Below are 18529 nucleotides of genomic sequence, written 5' to 3'. Positions count from 1 at the left end.
AGTATTTTAAAGTCAAACTGGAAATCAATCATACACTGGTTGCATTTTACACATTCTTTGAATGTAATTTGGATAGAAAAATAACATAGCATTACATATGCTTCTGTGGCTCAAACTGTGCACCAGTATATAGTATTATTAACACTTGGTACAGTTGGTAACAATATACACACATATTTGAATATCTGTAAATTTAAGAAATTCTTCAGAATTTGCATAAAATTTCCTTACTTCAAATAATTATCTAGGAAAATAATTTTCACCTTTAAAACAATGACACTTACCTGCTCAAACAAATGTGCTTAAATACTTCTGCAATAAGCAGAAATTATGAGTCAGATTCCCCACACTCATACTTACTAAGTTTTAAGAGTACCTAATCATTCTTGCTTTATTCAAGGAAATAAATATTGTAGTCAACGTAGATATAGTAGGAATAAGCTCCACTTAGTAACACTTAGCTAATACGCGCATAGACTTATGAGAATTAACACATGTAATTACTTTTAATAATACTGTAGCATAACCCCCATTATGTACCAAACACTGCACTCCCTTACTGCAAAATCTGGCATTTTACCTTCAAACAATTTGTAGAAACTTTCACTAGTCTAATACGTATAATACACGGAAGTTTTTGGTGTGAAATGCCACGTATCTCGCGTCTGAAAGCGCACAAGGTTTCTAATTCAGAAGAAGACTCCACCACAACTAAATGACCAATGTATTTCTCTGTGAAATATGTGAGCATTAATCTTGGTCAGACTGATGTGTACCACGAAATAAATCAAGAATTTAAGTAGCCTAACTGCCACACCTGCACGTAAATGAAAACTGCACTGAGCCAGAATTCCGGGTGATCTGCCGGCAGTAACAAGAAACTCAAATACAACAAAACAAATTAGTACTTACTAATGCCTTAGTATTGAACGTAGTGGCCACTTTCTCCTACATCTATTTACGCGCCAAATTGTGTGCTCTTGATGCGTCATTCCCGCGCAAACTTCTCAAGCCCTCTGGTTCTATTTACTTGAAACTTACTAGTTTGATAACATTTGTATAGTTCTTACATATAAATGTTAAAATCATTTAACGCACTAAAACTAGTGATGGCATCAATAACTTCACACTACCTGTGATGAAAACAGAGGCACTCTGTCGAGCCCTTCCAGCTGCACCCGCCAGATCCTCAGCACGACTAGTCACTTACCCTCCACTACCTCTAGCGCTTGTTTCCGACGCGAAGAATTTCGCGGCATTTTCCCTCCGAGCAATATCATAGGCTGCAGCTGAGTGCCTACGTCAGCACCAATGAGGTAAACGAACCCCAGCGATGTCTCGTGACGTAGTAGTGACGTTTGACGCTGGTTACATGCAAAGGGTAACTTAAAATGAATGCATGTTAAGAAACCAATCAAACCATAGTTTGAGCATCAGCTAAAAGGAAAACGAGGTGAGCCTATTTATTTATTTCTTATTTTTGATGGTATTATTTATATAATGAATTGCATATAAGTATAAATTTCACTGAAACGTAAATGAACAGCAGTAAACCAGGCTCTTGTTACCACCTAGTACAGTCGAATCAGATGTTAGATCCTTTCAGATGATAGGGACTTCGAAAAGAAACAAACAAGGCAGACAAAATGTACATATTTCCCCCTAACTAAACTAAAAAAAGGCAAACATTATTAGTATATAACAATATATCGGGACTGCGCAAATAACTTCCGATCGCCTTTGTTTCAGCATTTAAAGAATGAGAACTCTGTACGTGACGGGTCGTTTTATGTAATTATGAGTCGATTAGAAATTAACATGTGTTGTGCTGTGGATGCCTTTTGTGGATTCGTAGTCAAGCATTCTTACAGATGTAAAGCAGTATTTTGAGGTTATCTGTACGATAAACAAATCACAGATGCTAGACATAGTTATTGGAAACATAGCTAACTCATGTGTTTCGAAGACAATGCGTGAAGTACTATTTATTTCCGGTGCATTAACGATTTCGAAGACGTTGCAGGTAGTATTTAGTTCGTTGTAATGCACTTGGATCCGTAATCTGAGAGAGAATCATCTTGATCAACTCGTTAGTGAGGGGACTCTGAGCAGAAGAGAGACGCTATAATGTCACTTGACGTTGTTGTTTGTGTTTTAGGCTGGCAAGAAAAGAAATGTAAATATTCGGGAGCACATTGTGCATTGTTAGGAAATCACAGCCCGTAAAACTGTCAGCAACCCAAAATTTGTCAGAATATTTTATTGCTTTACTACACATGATCTACTACTACGTCTGATCTTAGTTGTTCCAGGATAAAAGCCAGTAACTAAAAAGTAAAATCGTATAGCCAGTTTATAAATTGTAAAATATGTTCCTGTTCTTTAGACAGAAAAATGTAGCCTACATTAATTTGCTACCCATGAGGATTATCACAGCATTTTCAACTTTCAGGAGTGCACAATGTATTTAAAGACGAAAAAAAAATTTAATCATCAAAAACATCTAAGTAAAAAATTCACGCTGTTTAAGTAAATTTCCTAGTGAGACAGTTGTACAAGTATAAACATTGCAGATAACTTATGGTGAAAGCGCACCCTGCTTTGCACTTAAAAATCCCTCTCACTCTGTTTACCTGTAGATGAGATTAGGATAGCTGAACTTAGTATTGCCCTATGTCATAATCTTCTGGGGTAATTCAGTTAAGCTCAAAAAAGTGTTTATTTTACAGAAGCATATTGTAAGTTAATATTTAAGCTGCGTAACTGAACATATTGCAGAAACAATCATTATGATCTATTATGCAAAATGATCCTTGAAACATGTAACTAACTACTTTGATGGACTTGGGGTATCCTTACACTCACATGTTGATATGTGAACTCCCCAATGGAATTTTTTGTTAGTGAATTTAAGATGAACTGTAAAATTGATGATAAGAATACTACAAGTGAAAATAATTTCCATGCGTACAATGCCTAGAATTGAGTATGAAACTTATATTCTAATGCAAACATCTGTAACAGGTTGCTGGTAGACATCAGAGGCAGGGTTAAAAATCCTTTTACAATGTACTAATATAGTTGGACTTTGGGATGCAATTACTGTTAACATTAATATTCATATTGCTCAAGTTATTAACTACTTCAGAATGTAGTAGTTTTTTAAACCATTAAATTTCCATGAACACTTTGTTTGTAGCAGTGGATCAGAACAGAAACTGAATAATGTTACAGGAAGACCAGTGGCTTGCTTTCAAAGTAGCTGCTTTTACCGTGATGTACATGTATAAAATAATCAATAAGTAGGTTAGCACGAGTCATAATTCGTTGTTAGTATATTTTATAAAAGTTGGCAGTAGAGGATTCTATATTGTCAACAGTTGACCAGTAAAATTTGTTCACGTAAATCACATATAATTGGAAAGTTTTTATCAAAATAACTTTTTCAATATTCAAGACACTGTGAGGAGATCATGCTGCCGTCCTTGATTTTTATTAATGGAAACAGTTGCACATTTTGAATGTTGGACACTGAAGTTGTTTCCAGAATGAGATTTTCACTCTGCAGCGGAGTGTGCGCTGATATGAAACTTCCTGGCAGGTTAAAACTGTGTGCCCGACCGAGACTCGAACTCGGGACTTTTGCCTTTCGCGGGCAAGTGCTCTACCAACTGAGCTACCGAAGCATGACTCACGCCCGTACTCACAGCTTTACTTCTGCCAGTACCTCGTCTCCTACCTTCCAAACTTTACAGAAGCTCTCCTGCGAACCTTGCAGAACTAGCAGTCCTGAAAGAAAGGATATTGCGGAGACATGGCTTAGGCACAACCTGGGGGATGTTTCCAGAATGAGATTTTCACTCTGCAGCGGAGTGTAGCACTTGCGTGGTAGAGCACTTGCCCGCGAAAGGCAAAGGTCCCGAGTTCGAGTCTCGGTCGGGCACACAGTTTTAACCTGCCAGGAAGTTTCATATCAGCGCACACTCCGCTGCAGAGTGAAAATCTCATTCTGGAAACATCCCCCAGGCTGTGGCTAAGCCATGTCTCCGCAATATCCTTTCTTTCAGGAGTGCTAGTTCTGCAAGGTTCGCAGGAGAGCTTCTGTAAAGTTTGGAAGGTAGGAGACGAGGTACTGGCAGAAGTAAAGCTGTGAGTACGGGCGTGAGTCGTGCTTCGGTAGCTCAGTTGGTAGAGCACTTGCCCGCAAAAGGCAAAGGTCCCGAGTTCGAGTCTCGGTCGGGCACACAGTTTTAACCTGCCAGGAAGTTTCACTGAAGTTGTTACTTGCAAAGATATTTTCATTACTAATCAGTTACTATGAAAGTATAGCCTGATTAGTGAAAGAAGACTGCACTGAACATATACAAACCTGTTATAAGAGAAACAAAGTCCCAAAATTGTGAATGCAATAATATGTTGTCCCAATAAGAACACAATTTGGATGAAATGCACAATGAGAAATTACAAATTTACATAATACCTGAATCAAATAATGTTTCCATGGGTGTTTATTTTGTTGGATGTAGCCAATTGTCGGGTTAACGGAAATGTGCAATTCCATCTGTCTGCTTTGACCAATGACATCACCAATATGGCGGAAATGACCTTTCACAACTACTTCCATATCACGACTATGATGTCATTTCGTAAACATGACAACAAACATGAAAATAGATAAAAAAAAAAACATCAAACACATCTTCCTCCTATAATATAATGAAACTAATGGGACAAGGTGGGGGAAATTGGGGTTTTTTGGGTGGGGACAAACTAACAGTAAACACACGCTACTAAACCAAACAACAAAGCCGCTAAAATAAACTGACGACAACAGTCGCGAAATCAACTAGAAACAATATCTAATAGAATCGAACACTTCCCTTGACATGTATAGGTCAACGGAAAGTACCAATACCAATTCATAAACCCCAAAACCTACAACCACTTCCATAATCGTCACTACCTCAATAACCACAAGAAAACACCAAATCTGAAATCGAACACTTCCCTTGACCTCACAGGGTCAACAACAACAACACACAAAACCAACTCACAAATACCAACACCCCACCCCCCGCCCTCGATCCACAAGTCATCTAACCAGATAAAAACATGAACAAAAGAAATGAAAACTCATTGCATGAAAGCTCTGTCGCTGCCTACTAGATTGGACACCACAATCCCAAAACCTCACTAACCCACAACCATGGGCCTGTACATCTTACTAACAGCCCTAAAGGAAACCCTAAAAATACAGTACCCCTCAGGGACGCTGGTCCGCCAACAGTACTCATCTAAATGAGCCCGAAGGTTGGAAGAGTGCCTCTTCCTCCTCCCTATTAACAGAATTAACAGCCCCCCAAAACCCCTCTATAGTATTTATAGAGGCTCCACTCTCATAATTCTTGAACTTCACATTGTGATTAATAACTAAATGATTGTAACCCTCCCGACCCAACCCACTATAAGATGCAAACCCATCAGAAACTGTAGTACTCCCCTGTTCTACATAACCGTGAATCAACCCCACTAACTCCCTCTTTGTACGATTTTCCACAATCCGAAACACACACTCAAAAGAACCAGCCCCCCACACCCATAAACCAACCAGCGGCTTACCCCTCCCATGCTGCCTCCTACCAAACAGTGACTCTTCAGTCTCAACCTTTACTCCAGGCCCACCCAACTTACACCTGTATTTAATGTATTCTGAACAAACCTCCCAACAAAAAAAAATACTAATCAAGGACCGTTTGCTCACTCACACCCTCATGCGCACAAAAACTGTGTGAGGATTGATAACAAAAATGGGAACTCATCAACACAATTTCACGCATGCCCAACCTGGACTTCTCAAACCAGGTACCCCGGCGAATGGAGCGCCAAACGTTGTCACGCCAGCACCTCTACATATAGCCGTCCCTGGTCTGAGACGCCGGAGCTTTCGTTAACTTCATTTACTTGCCACATACAGAGCACTTCACCAGCTCAGCCAGTAATCCAAAAAGCTGCAAAAATTTGATGAGCGACATAACAGCGTCGCCCATCATATCCCACAGCCGAAAACTGTTCACTTTATCAGTCATATCCATTCCTAACAACAACATAAGTAATCTGGAAAATTCAAACACGACAAACCACATACAACACTACATTACCATAGAAAAAACAGAAAATTAAACCATCGACTCATTCCACAATATGCCACTAATCTTCACTTATAACCACAACAACCGACAACGTCAACAAATCAAATGAATCCTATATTATATGACACACACCACACAATCCACAAACCCCACCTGAGAGCACCACCAAACCTCAACGACTCACCACTTACAAACACATCACAAGTGCACACTAAACCAACAACAAAACCTTTCCCGCAACCTACAAACACGCCACCAGAGAGCACCACCAACAGCACAACAAGACATCTACAAACACGCGAGACACAAATTGAACTTGGCGCCGTCGTGATGTCACACATCACAACAGACTTACATCGCGGGTCAAAGCTGATGGGTGGCATCGGACACTTCTGGTGACCCCAGTTGTCTGCCTCACACTTCATTTGGAAGATATTCCAACAAAAACATACTGTATGTCATTATACGGGGTGGTTATGATTAAACTTCCATAACTTGACCCAGTGTAGATGGACAACTATTTACTACACTCCTGGAAATGGAAAAAAGAACACATTGACACCGGTGTGTCAGACCCACCATAGTTGCTCCGGACACTGCGAGAGGGCTGTACAAGCAATGATCACACGCACGGCACAGCGGACACACCAGGAACCGCGGTGTTGGCCGTCGAATGGCGCTAGCTGCGCAGCATTTGTGCACCGCCGCCGTCAGTGTCAGCCAGTTTGCCGTGGCATACGGAGCTCCATCGCAGTCTTTAACACTGGTAGCATGCCGCGACAGCGTGGACGTGAACCGTATGTGCAGTTGACGGACTTTGAGCGAGGGCGTATAGTGGGCATGCGGGAGGCCGGGTGGACGTACCGCCGAATTGCTCAACACGTGGGGCGTGAGGTCTCCACAGTACATCGATGTTGTCGCCAGTGGTCAGCGGAAGGTGCACGTGCCCGTCGACCTGGGACCGGACCACAGCGACGCACGGATGCACGCCAAGACCGTAGGATCCTACGCAGTGCCGTAGGGGACCGCACCGCCACTTCCCAGCAAATTAGGGACACTGTTGCTCCTGGGGTATCGGCGAGGACCATTCGCAACCGTCTCCATGAAGCTGGGCTACGGTCCCGCACACCGTTAGGCCGTCTTCCGCTCACGCCCCAACATCGTGCAGCCCGCCTCCAGTGGTGTCGCGACAGGCGTGAATGGAGGGACGAATGGAGACGTGTCGTCTTCAGCGATGAGAGTCGCTTCTGCCTTGGTGCCAATGTTGGTCGTATGCGTGTTTGGCGCCGTGCAGGTGAGCGCCACAATCAGGACTGCATACGACCGAGTCACACACGACCAACACCCGGCATCATGGTGTGGGGAGCGATCTCCTACACTGGCCGTACACCACTGGTGATCGTCGAGGGGACACTGAATAGTGCACGGTACATCCAAACCGTCATCGAACCCATCGTTCTACCATTCCTAGACCGGCAAGGGAACTTGCTGTTCCAACAGGACAATGCACGTCCGCATGTATCCCGTGCCACCCAACGTGCTCTAGAAGGTGTAAGTCAACTACCCTGGCCAGCAAGATCTCCGGATCTGTCCCCCATTGAGCATGTTTGGGACTGGATGAAGCGTCGTCTCACGCGGTCTGCACGTCCAGCACGAACGCTGATCCAACTGAGGTGCCAGGTGGAAATGGCATGGCAAGCTGTTCCACAGGACTACATCCAGCATCTCTACGATCGTCTCCATGGGAGAATAGCAGCCTGCATTGCTGCGAAAGGTGGATATACACTGTACTAGTGCCGACATTGTGCATGCTCTGTTGCCTGTGTCTATGTGCCTGTGGTTCTGTCAGTGTGATCATGTGATGTATCTGACCCCAGGAATGTGTCAATAAAGTTTCCCCTTCCTGGGACAATGAATTCACGGTGTTCTTATTTCAATTTCCAGGAGTGTATATGGGTGTCCAATCGTATGGGAACTATGTTCAGACTCTGCACTGGAGGATTTTCTCTACTAGCTTTGTTCACATAGTATTCCATATTTGGCTTATTATGCTGATTCACGCGCAGATTGGGTAATTAGATCAGTTGTGTACAGAGAAGGAGAGTGAGAACATGTGTTTGGAGCAATATTATAAGACATTCTATTGACTGATTTCAGTCATCCATCCACCCACCCACCCATCATGTTCTCTGGATCCCATGAACAAGGAGATCCTTCAGAGATGGGGAGTGAGGTACAAAATAACAGACAAACACATTGTAAGTACCTAATCTGCCCTGCTGTATTAATAATAAAGCATCACTACATTGCTTAATGCTATTCACACTTTCACCAATTAAACTTAATAGAGAAATTTAGTAAGCAAGCCACTACTTTGAAGAAAGCTGCTGCTGTGTCAGTTTTATTGTGTAGCTGCTGTTTAGCTGCTATCAGGGGCTTAATACTTACTTCATTATGATGATATTTTTGAAAGAAAGTAATTTTACACCTATGGATGATGTGTCCTGTTTATAGCACATTACGACTTGTCATACACTTCATTATAAACATTGCTACTTGCCATGTGGCTAACATAATCTTACAGTCCCTGGATCAGGATATTCAGATAATGTCTACAGAGTGGGTTATGAGAAATGTTTCTAATTTTATTTTGAATTGGTAGGGATTCCCAGTTTCATGCTTTAATATTAGACGGGATGTTACTGAATACCTTACCCCGGAGTATCATACACAATTGTGTTCTGAATCCTGGACAAGGAGGCATAGTCTGCATGAAAATTATTTTTGTGTCTTTTATAGTGACTGTATATGCAGATCAGTTGAAACTGGTTTTTATTATCAGCAAGGAAAACGATTAAGGACTAAATGTATTGGGAAGAGAGTGTAGCAATTCCAAGATTCTTAAAATGATTTCTGCAACATGTATTGCTATATACTTTCTCTGATATCTATACTGCTCGCTTCTGCTCAACAAACACTGTATTTACCTCAGGTGTGCTGCCCCAGAAGATAATTTCATAAGACAAAGTGGTGTGAAAATACGCAATATAAGGAACTGGTTTTGTGTGTGTGTGTGTGTGTGTGTGTGTGTGTGTGTGTGTGTGTTTTACCCTGTTTGTGTGTGTGTGTGTGTGTGTGTGTGTGTGTGTGTGTGTGTGTGTTTTACCCTGTTAGACCCTGTGGAATTTTACACACTGTGCTTCATTTAGTGTATGACGCTTAATGTCTTCTCCTGGTGCAAAATCCTCAGTGATGTACATAGGGTAGGTTTTAACATTTGGTTTGTAAGGTTCACTCATTCCGGCATGTCTCATGGTAGGCACAGACTGGCTGCCAATGGAGCGTGTTCAGGAAAGTGACCTCCATATGAAAATGGAAGCTTTGGTGCAGGACCTAAGCACGGCACTGGAAGAATCGTCGCGCGCGTCGTCCGTGAGGCGTCGGTGGGGCCTGAGGCGGAGGGCGAGGTCGACGGGCAGCCTTCGTGAGTACACCTGCCTGTTTTTGTTGTTAGGAATCTACTGGTGTATTCCTGCATAGTGACATATTTTTGTTTCACTTCCTTCAAAATACGTTATAATGTTGACACCAGATGTGTGGAGCCACTTGCCTGTCAACATGAGAAAACTGTGGATTAATAGTACAGTAAACAGTTCAGCCGAGACGCCTTTTTTTTAACTCGGCAGTTTTTATTGCTGCTTGGTCTGCAAATTTTATAGATATTTATCATTATTGCCAAGAAAATATCCTATGTAACTACAGATACTACATCAGCTTCAGCCAACAATGGAGAAAGAAGTCCTGCATTCAAGTTTTTTTATAATTTGCTTTGTCAGAAAAAGGCAGCGACAACAATTTCTTTGGAAAAAAGTTCGCAGTTGGCTAATTGAGTGAACATAACTTTCAATGACAACTAAATAATTTCTACCAAAATAATAATAATAATAATAATAATAATAATAATAACCTGTCGATTCCTGTTACGAAGGGGTATGGTTTACAAGATACTGCAATGTAGAGGGGTCGAGTCATTGATGTATAGTTTAGGATCACCTTCACCATCTGAACAAATACAGTCTTCCTGGACATCAGTGGATATAAGTAATTGATGATTGCAATAGGATTTTATGTTGTTCCTTCTGAAAAAAAACAGTTCATGTCCTGAGAGGTGCTAGGATTTTAACAAGCTAGTTTCTTTGTTATTTACTCCCCCCCCCCCCCTCCAATATGTGAGACATCAGAATATTGACTGAAGGTCGGAACTGTAATTGTTGAGTGTACTGCAATTCAAAATTTTTTTGCTCATAACTAGTGAATTTTGGCCCATGATCATTTCCAAATGCCAGTGTACAGTAATGAAGTGTGCTGTCATATTTAAAACTAATTAATGTCATGTGAGAATTAGGAATTTGTTGCCACACACAAGTCAAATTACTTGTATACAAGTATAACAAGAACTGGAATGACTGTAAGTGCATATTGCTCTGAATGTCATAAGACTGTAATTTTATTGTGATGCGGCTTCTTAAGACACTTTTTCAACCACAGTGCATCTTTCGACTTGCATCAGCGCACGTGCAGTTGTTATAAAGAGTGATGATATACACTGTTCTGACAGTATGCTTAGCTCTTATCGTGAAGTAGCATTTTACCTTATGACGTACTACACCTACACCCACGCCTACACTCCGCAAGCTACCTTGTGGTGTGTGATGGAAGGTACTTGTAATACCACCAGTTTTCTCCTCTTTCCCTGTTCGATTTGCGAGTGGAGTATAGGCAGAATGATCGTTGGTAAACATCCGTGTCGGCTGTAATTTCTCTGATTTTCTCATTGTGGACATTTCCCGAGATGTGTGTGGGAGAAGCTACTATGTTACCCAGCTCTTCTCGGAACATACGCTCTCGGATTCTCAACTGCAAACTCTCTGTGCTTCAGTACTCCTCTCTTGTGACATCTGCCACTGGTGTTTATCGAGCCCATTCGTAAAACTGTCACATTTAGTAAGTGATCCAGTGACTAGTCGTGCTGTTCTTCGTTGGATCTTCTCTACGAGCAATTCGTTGGACTTAAGGTTACACGACAAATTATTCTATCATGACATTCTTCTTTCCAAACAAGTATTCAAAGGTTTTCTGGCAAAAATTTAAGGAAAATGTGAACAGCTTTTGGGGAATGTTGACTGCTTTCATTTTTGGCACTCGAAATACACCTAAAACTATCCTCCCATTGCCTATGCAAAACTGACATGTTGCCAAGTTGTGTCCCATAGAGGCAATGTACCCTGGCCCTGTTCTAGATTTACAAGGACAGGAATGTAAGTGAAACACTACAGTATGCAACCTCTCATGATTACACTGTTATTTTTAAATCTTTTGAGCCTTACATGAAATTCTTTTTTGTTGGTTACTCACAAATGAGTGCCCACTGGGATACACACATTGCAGGTGGTTTCGATCCCATTCCGTGGGACCTCCCCTCGCTAGACTCGAACCTGGGACTCTTGCTTTTGCAGGCAAATGCTCTGCTGACTGAGGGACTGAGACGTATGCACAGCTCCACTTCCACCAGCAACTTTCTTCTACCCTCTAGAATTCACAGAAGCTCTCATTTGCTTTTCTGGACTTTCACTCTTGGGATAAAGTTTTTTATGGAGACATTTTTTGATGCTCTGACATTTGTCAGTGCATATTGTACCAGAGAGTGTACCACTTCAGTGGACCTCCAATGTTGCAGTTTGTCACACACACATTGTACAGTACTTGTGTTTAGTCACTCAAGGAGAGAGTAAATATTTATATTTGAATACGAAACTTCTAAACAAGAACTAGGTATACTTCATCAGAATGGATCCACTAAACAGTATTAAATGTCAAATTAAATGACAAAGTTAGAGCTGTTGATCATGTCCCTGTCAGAAAATGACTAATACTCTCGAGTATTAACGACAACTGGTAGAGACATGAATTAAGTCATTGTATGTGGTTTGTCAGCTTCTTTTAAGTTGGAAGTTTCTTGGTTATAAACATGGGAATTAGGAAGAGAAGTAAAAAGATACTGTGCTGTGCCATACATATTTGAGATACTTAAGCATGAACGTATAATACCAGTGAAATGTAGCGGTAGAGAAGCAATGAGTTTTTAAGAATGAATTTAAATAAAGAGATGTACTGTTTCAAGGAAAGTTAATACAGAAAGATAAGATGCACACTGAGGATAGTGCTGTGTAAAGATCACTAAGAAATAGCATTGTTACACTCTTCATCTGTCTCAGTGGTGCAAGCTGCATGCAAATCTAAAGGTTCCCTCTGCAATTCTACGCAGTGAATATATTTTTGAATTGGTCTGTCCTGCAACTCCTCTTTGTCATACGTCACTGGAACATCAGAGAACAACACTTATTTACTGAAAGACGATGAGGCTAATTAACATAAGTTCAAAACCTCACAATTGTTATTAGTTTATCTTAGAATATTCTGAAAGACATTCATCATACGTGTTGGCTTTACACTAAATAAAATGACACACTCCTTCAAGCCAGCGTGGACTTTTTTTAAGCACTCAGATAAAGCTTAATGGACTCTCTTTACCTGAGAGATTATGAAGGTAGTAGTAAGTACTTGAATTTCTTGTTTAATAATACTGGAAACTCCTGGATGGAGCATTACATAAAATAAGGGAAAGGCAACTGTTCACATACAGCAGATTGATGATGTGTGCAGCACAGAAATATGAAACAGGAAATAGCATTTGCACTAGCTTTCAAGCAGTAGCTCTTTTTCTTGCAAAAGTACACACATTCACACGCACAACCACCCAGACATCCAAGACCACACTCCCACAAACACCGGAGTCTGCATTTGGATGTTAGTCTGGTTGTGTGTGTGACTTGCTAGAAAAAGAGCTACTATTTGAGAGCTAGTATGATTGCTGTTTCCTGTTACATGTTTCTGTGATCCAGACATCCTCCCTCTATAGGGGAGAAATTGCAATTCAGCCTCACCATTTAGTAAAACGAATTCACAATTGAATTAAAAAGTTCCATTTTCTGGCTGCATCAAATTTAATAAAAATTGCCAAGCTTCCAGTAGCTATAAACAGTGGCAGTGACAAATGTCAAAAGCTTGAATAGTATTCAGTTTGATATTATTACAAAACTGAGAAGGTTTTATTAATGCAATTACACTATGGAATATTCAAAGGACACAAAAACTACAGTTATTAAGTATCCAAATGGATAGTAGGGTAATTTTCTTGACATGCAGAATCCAACATCTCACTGTGATTTATTTGGGTATAAATATGCAACCTGTTACTTTTTCCAGATTTTTCATACGATTTATTTTCTGTACCATTAACCAGTTTTTTAGGCACTGCATGCTCATCATCAGGTAGGGGTGTTACAGGGACGTTATCTAGACCATGTGCAGGTAGACACTGTGATACTGGCGATAATTGAACTTTGGTTTTGGGTACTTATAGTAACAAAAAAAGGTTGTTAAGTTTTGTAGGAAAAGAGGGATTGCTACTTACCATAAAGATGACACATTAAGTTGCAGACAGGCGCAATTAGGACACTTGTGCATAAGCTTTCAGCTTCTATAGCCATTTGTCTTTTCCTTCATTGTTGATATTACAACTTGGAGTTTCCATTGTTAAGTTTTGGTTACTTACAGTAACAAAATTTTTGTCCCATAAATGTTTTGTTACTGATGACTAAATTTCTATTTCCTCTAGCACCACAACCACAGTGTCTTAACTGCACATGGTCCAGATAATGTTCCTGTAACATCCCCATCTGATATGGAGCCTGCAGTAGCTCAAAAACAGGTTAATGGTACAGAAAACAAATTATATCAAAAATTAAAAAAGTTACTGGTTGCAAATTCAACCCATATGAATTACCTATTTAAGCCACAGTTTCAGTTTGTCATCCACAATGGATATACTGAGGAGAGGGCAGCATCTTATTTTGGAAATCAAAATGACTTCAGGTATCCCTGGTGTGTTTGTATAATTCTCTTCTGTGAACGATTTCTTGAATACGAAATTTAAAATTTCGGCGTTTGTTTTACTATCTTCATCTGCCACACCAGACTGGTCAACAAGTGACTGGATGGAAGCCTTAGTCCCTATTAGCAATCTTGTGTAGGACCAGAATTTTCTAGGGTTCTCTGCCAGATTTTTTGCTAAGGTGTGATGATGGTAGCTGTGTGCTTCACGCACAGGTCTTCACAGACCAATGAATCTGTTCTAACATTTGCTTGTCGTCATTTGTGCATTCTCTTTTGAACTGTGAATGCAGCGGCCTTTGCTTCCTCAGGATCTTCAGAATTTGGTTATTAAACCATGGTGGGTCTTCCCTGTCCTTTAACCACTTACTAGGCACGATTTCAGACCACAATTTACAGTCTACTTAAATTTGCCTATAATTCCTTTGCATCCATCTTATTGGAACTAAGTGATGTCAGTGCACTGTCTAAGTGAGATGCTAACAACTGCTTATCTGTTCTATCCTTCTTGACTGATTTATTAACTTTCGGAACAGTAGTCACTATAATGATATCATGATTGCAAATCCTCGTTTATATACAGACATTGTTGGTAAGGTGCAGTCTGTTTGTAGCTGTAAGGTCTAAGATATTTCTGCCGCATGTGGGCTGCGGAGCTAGCTGCCCAAGACAGTTCTCAGAGAATGTGTTCAAAAGTATTTCACATGACTGTCGTCTGTCTGTACACGCCCCCCCCCCCCCCCCCACCCCCGTAATGAATCCAGAGACATCCCAGTCAATACTCCGTAGGTTAAGGTTGCCTCCAACTTGTATTGCATGTTCTGATTATTTACGTGCTACTGACCATAAACTTTCTTTGAATGACTCTAGAACTGTCACAGCTGAATTGGGTGACCGGTAAAAGCATCCAACAGTTAACTTGCTTTCACCTACACCTGTTACACACAATCATATAACTTCACTGTCACACTCAACTTCACCCTCACTAGAGACAATGTTTTCTTCAGCTGTAATGAACACTCCCCTGCTATGATGTATAATCTGTCTTTGTGATTTACATTCCATGACTCGGTAAATATCTCGAAGCTTTCCACTTGGGTTTCAGCCAGCTCTCAGTCCAAAGAATAATTTGAGCATGAGAACTTTCCTTCAGGGCAGCGGATTTGTTAACTTTATTATGGGCAGCGGATTTGTTAACTTTATTATGACTACTTAGACAGTTACTGATAAAGTTTTGACAGTCAGAGTGTCTTTACTCTGAATGCGTTGTGACTTTCCATGCTGCATATTGACCGGCGAGTGTTCGTCACTGCATATCAAACTACTGTCTAGCCTAAAAAGCCCTCATGTGCACTAGACACATACTCTGCTACCCGAGTAGTTGCTTCCTTTGGGTAATACACCCCTGACCTATCAAGAGAAGTCCTAGAAATCCCCACATCATAATGCAGCTCTAAAAATATGCAGCCAAGACAGTCACAGAGTCGACGAAGTCTTTCTTTGAGACCCTCCACTTGGCCCCAAACGAAAGGACCCTGATTCACTCTGGGAACAATAATGCAAATTGCGAGCGCTGCTTGCACCCAGCAAGTGAGGTCAGTGATCTTTACCACCTCTGCCAGCCACTTGTATGAACTGAGGAGGACCTCAGAACCCATGTGACAGGCTTCATCGGTGCTGACATGGGCCACAACTTGCAGACAACTGCAGCCTGCACGCTCATCAGCCGCAGGCAGGGCTGCATCCACATTTCGGATGAGGACCCCCGGCAGATGTACTGATTGAACATTGGCTTTCCTTCCAGCCCTGAACACTATCTGCTTAAGGGGCTCCATAACGCATCTCATTTGGGAGCTCCCAATATCTAGTAATGAACCCCTCCCCGCTGAAACCCTGTTTAAGGGGTGTCCACCTGCCCACTCACAGGGTGAATGGATGAGGCCAATTGGCCAGTCTCCACATTGGTCCTCAGCACGTGGGCAAAACAAGTGACACCTGATGTGTCCCATGTGACGAGCCAGATTCTCCACCACCACTACATCCTGAGACAGTAGCCTGAAGGTGACTGACCACAGCCAAAATTGCATTCATCCGTACACAGCATCCACACATCCTAGCAAGACTAACTGAAGAAGTAAACTATAAAAGTAGATAGAATCCTAGATATGCAGCATGCTAACCTTCTGACGCTGGTGTTTTAATGACCTGTATAGCTGGCTGTTCACTGAGCAACTATTGTGCTACAGACAGAATAAATTTACACTTACAAAAACATGAGATTACATATGTTCAACAGAAAAACATGCACAAAATTTAATTATTTGAAATTGCACTGCAATAAACCTTACCTATGCCAAGATAATTGCAGAAATTATCTCAATTGCTAGGAGAACTGAATGGGACTGTATGAAAAATTTACAGAAAAACTGAAAGAAATAGAACTTGGCCGCTGACAAATGGATTTCCGAAATAAACAATACTGGGTAAGAATGGGAAGAGAGAAGCTTTTAATGTCCTGGTCGCAAGGATGTTGTGACTGGTGGATCACAAACTCAGATGCGAGGGGAAGAAATCCGACATCTCCTTTCCAAAGGAATTGTTCTGGCAATCGCCTTAAGTGACTTAGGAAAATTACAAAAATACAAATTTAGATGGCTGGACAGACCTCCCGAATTAGAGTTATGCATGCCAATGACTATACTACATCACTCAGTAATAGTATTAGAACCATTTACTGGAAGGTGATTTTGTAGGAAATCTGAAGTCTTTATAACATCTTCCAGTCGCAAGAAAGAATTAAGTTTTAGTTATTTTTTATGGTCTGTGAAGTGGGTGAGACGATTAGCGTTGTAAAAGTAGGATCTTTTCTTTCTTCTCGACCAGGGGAGAAAATAGCAATAGAAGCATCAAATAAAATGTAGCATCATCCATTTGCAAATTATTATGGCATGTAGGAACAACCTTTAGTTCTGGTAAGAAATTGGTGTGTGAATACAGTCGCTTTTCCTTCAGCCATTAGTGACACCCCGTAGCAATTCTAATTTTCTTATGTGTACGATCGTCATGAATTTGAACCCCCGTCCCCACTATATGGCCACTGTCGTTCCAGGATTGGCAGTTGGGCCTCAGTACCTGGAGATGTCAGTGACCATGTGTGTGTCAGTTGTGTTTTCTACTTCTGGTGAAGGTTGTATGTAGTTCGAAAGCTGAACATTTCTAGCATTCTTTTCGCTGTGCCTGTCCATGACTGTCTTCCTGTGTAGTGAGTAGCACTCTAGCCTTTCCATATTGTGTTTCTCCAGCCCTGTACGTTCCAGTGTTTGATTTAATCTACCAACACTACCACAGCTAAAACCTGCATGGATGATCTGTGATGCAGACCAGGAGTTCCCAGACATTTTCTCCAATGAAACACTTTGAGATCTTGGTACTTTAACAGAACACGTTATTTTGAAGGTTAATGAAATGTAAAAAACGAGAAAAATTTGTTTCACTCAGTTATAGCTCCAGTTTTAGGTCACAACTGATAACAGAGTACAATTATATAAAAAATAGTATCGTCATATTGAAGAAAAACAATTTATTAATAGTTTTTCGCGGAGCATTTATTCTCTTCCTGCGGAACCTGGTGTTTTTCGAACCACAGTTTGGGAAACCTCGTGTAGACCTACATCTGAATTAGGCTAGAAGGTGACAGTTTATGATTTTACGAAGCCAACAAATAAATGTGAATGCAAAATGAATATTCCGCTGTAATATACGTCCAGTATCACAAAATTGCGAACCCTGCTGTTGTGACTGGTTTATGCCGTGATGGATTTGACGCTACGCGCTGAAAAGCGCTAAAATAACGTTTTAATAAGTCTAAATTTCAATCCCTGCCCCGGGAAGGTTACAGTACCGGCACCTGTATTTTTACATATCAAGCACCGGGTTCATGAGCAGTCCGTTGTAGAAACAATTGATTGATTTTTGAATAGTTTTTGTTTATGAATAGCCGAAACAGATAAATTCAGCAAGCATGTAATAGATAATTGACATAACCCCGACAGTTAGTTTGCTCGCAAGTTACGTCGTACATACATCACAGATTATCTATAAAAAATACAATTGTGAGCGGCCGGGGGGGGGGGGGGGGCGGTTGGGGTTGGGCAGTCCTCGCCTTCTGTCAGAAATAAACGAGAGTACCGTATGGTTGGAGCGTGGTCTGTTTGTTTACGCGAACTGACAAGTTATCCGATTTCTGCGTGTATTCACAGGAAGTGACAGGTAAACGTGTGCAGAAGCGCCTGCATATTATTATTCTTATTGTATTTTCCACCCTTGTGCTAGTTCGCCTGTCATTATGATAGTCAAAACACACACAC

The 18529-nt window shown here is 41.1% G+C and overlaps 2 protein-coding genes and 1 non-coding gene across 7 annotated transcripts in view; 2 read left to right on the top strand and 1 right to left on the bottom strand.

Moving 5' to 3' along the window:
* LOC126106400 (uncharacterized) overlaps positions 1–1261 on the bottom strand; it is a 39266-nt gene extending 38005 nt beyond the window's left edge. Inside the window, exon 1 of one of the 3 annotated variants that reach the window (XM_049912666.1) lies at positions 1134–1261. The gene's annotated coding sequence lies outside the window, so the exon portion shown is untranslated. Of the gene's footprint in view, positions 1–284; positions 815–912; positions 1022–1133 lie in introns of those variants that run through there. The other 2 variants (XM_049912667.1, XM_049912668.1) reach the window with 2 other exon arrangements.
* LOC126106398 (G patch domain-containing protein 2) overlaps positions 1–18529 on the top strand; it is a 173830-nt gene that overhangs the window by 19259 nt on the left and 136042 nt on the right. The window contains exons 1-2 of one of the 3 annotated variants that reach the window (XM_049912663.1): positions 1341–1453; positions 9469–9633. In XM_049912663.1, the coding sequence (XP_049768620.1) occupies positions 9486–9633 (148 nt within the window). In that variant the 5' untranslated portion in view covers positions 1341–1453; positions 9469–9485. Of the gene's footprint in view, positions 1–1340; positions 1454–1905; positions 2024–9468; positions 9634–18529 lie in introns of those variants that run through there. The other 2 variants (XM_049912664.1, XM_049912665.1) reach the window with 2 other exon arrangements.
* On the top strand, positions 4170–4244 carry Trnal-caa (transfer RNA leucine (anticodon CAA)). Its single transcript has one exon. It is a non-coding gene; the product is annotated as a tRNA-Leu (tRNA).

This window comes from Schistocerca cancellata, chromosome 10 (assembly GCF_023864275.1).
Source record: "Schistocerca cancellata isolate TAMUIC-IGC-003103 chromosome 10, iqSchCanc2.1, whole genome shotgun sequence".
Lineage (NCBI taxonomy): Eukaryota > Metazoa > Arthropoda > Insecta > Orthoptera > Acrididae > Schistocerca > Schistocerca cancellata.
Note: the sequence above shows the minus strand (reverse complement) of the source record. Positions and strands in the feature narration are given on the sequence as shown.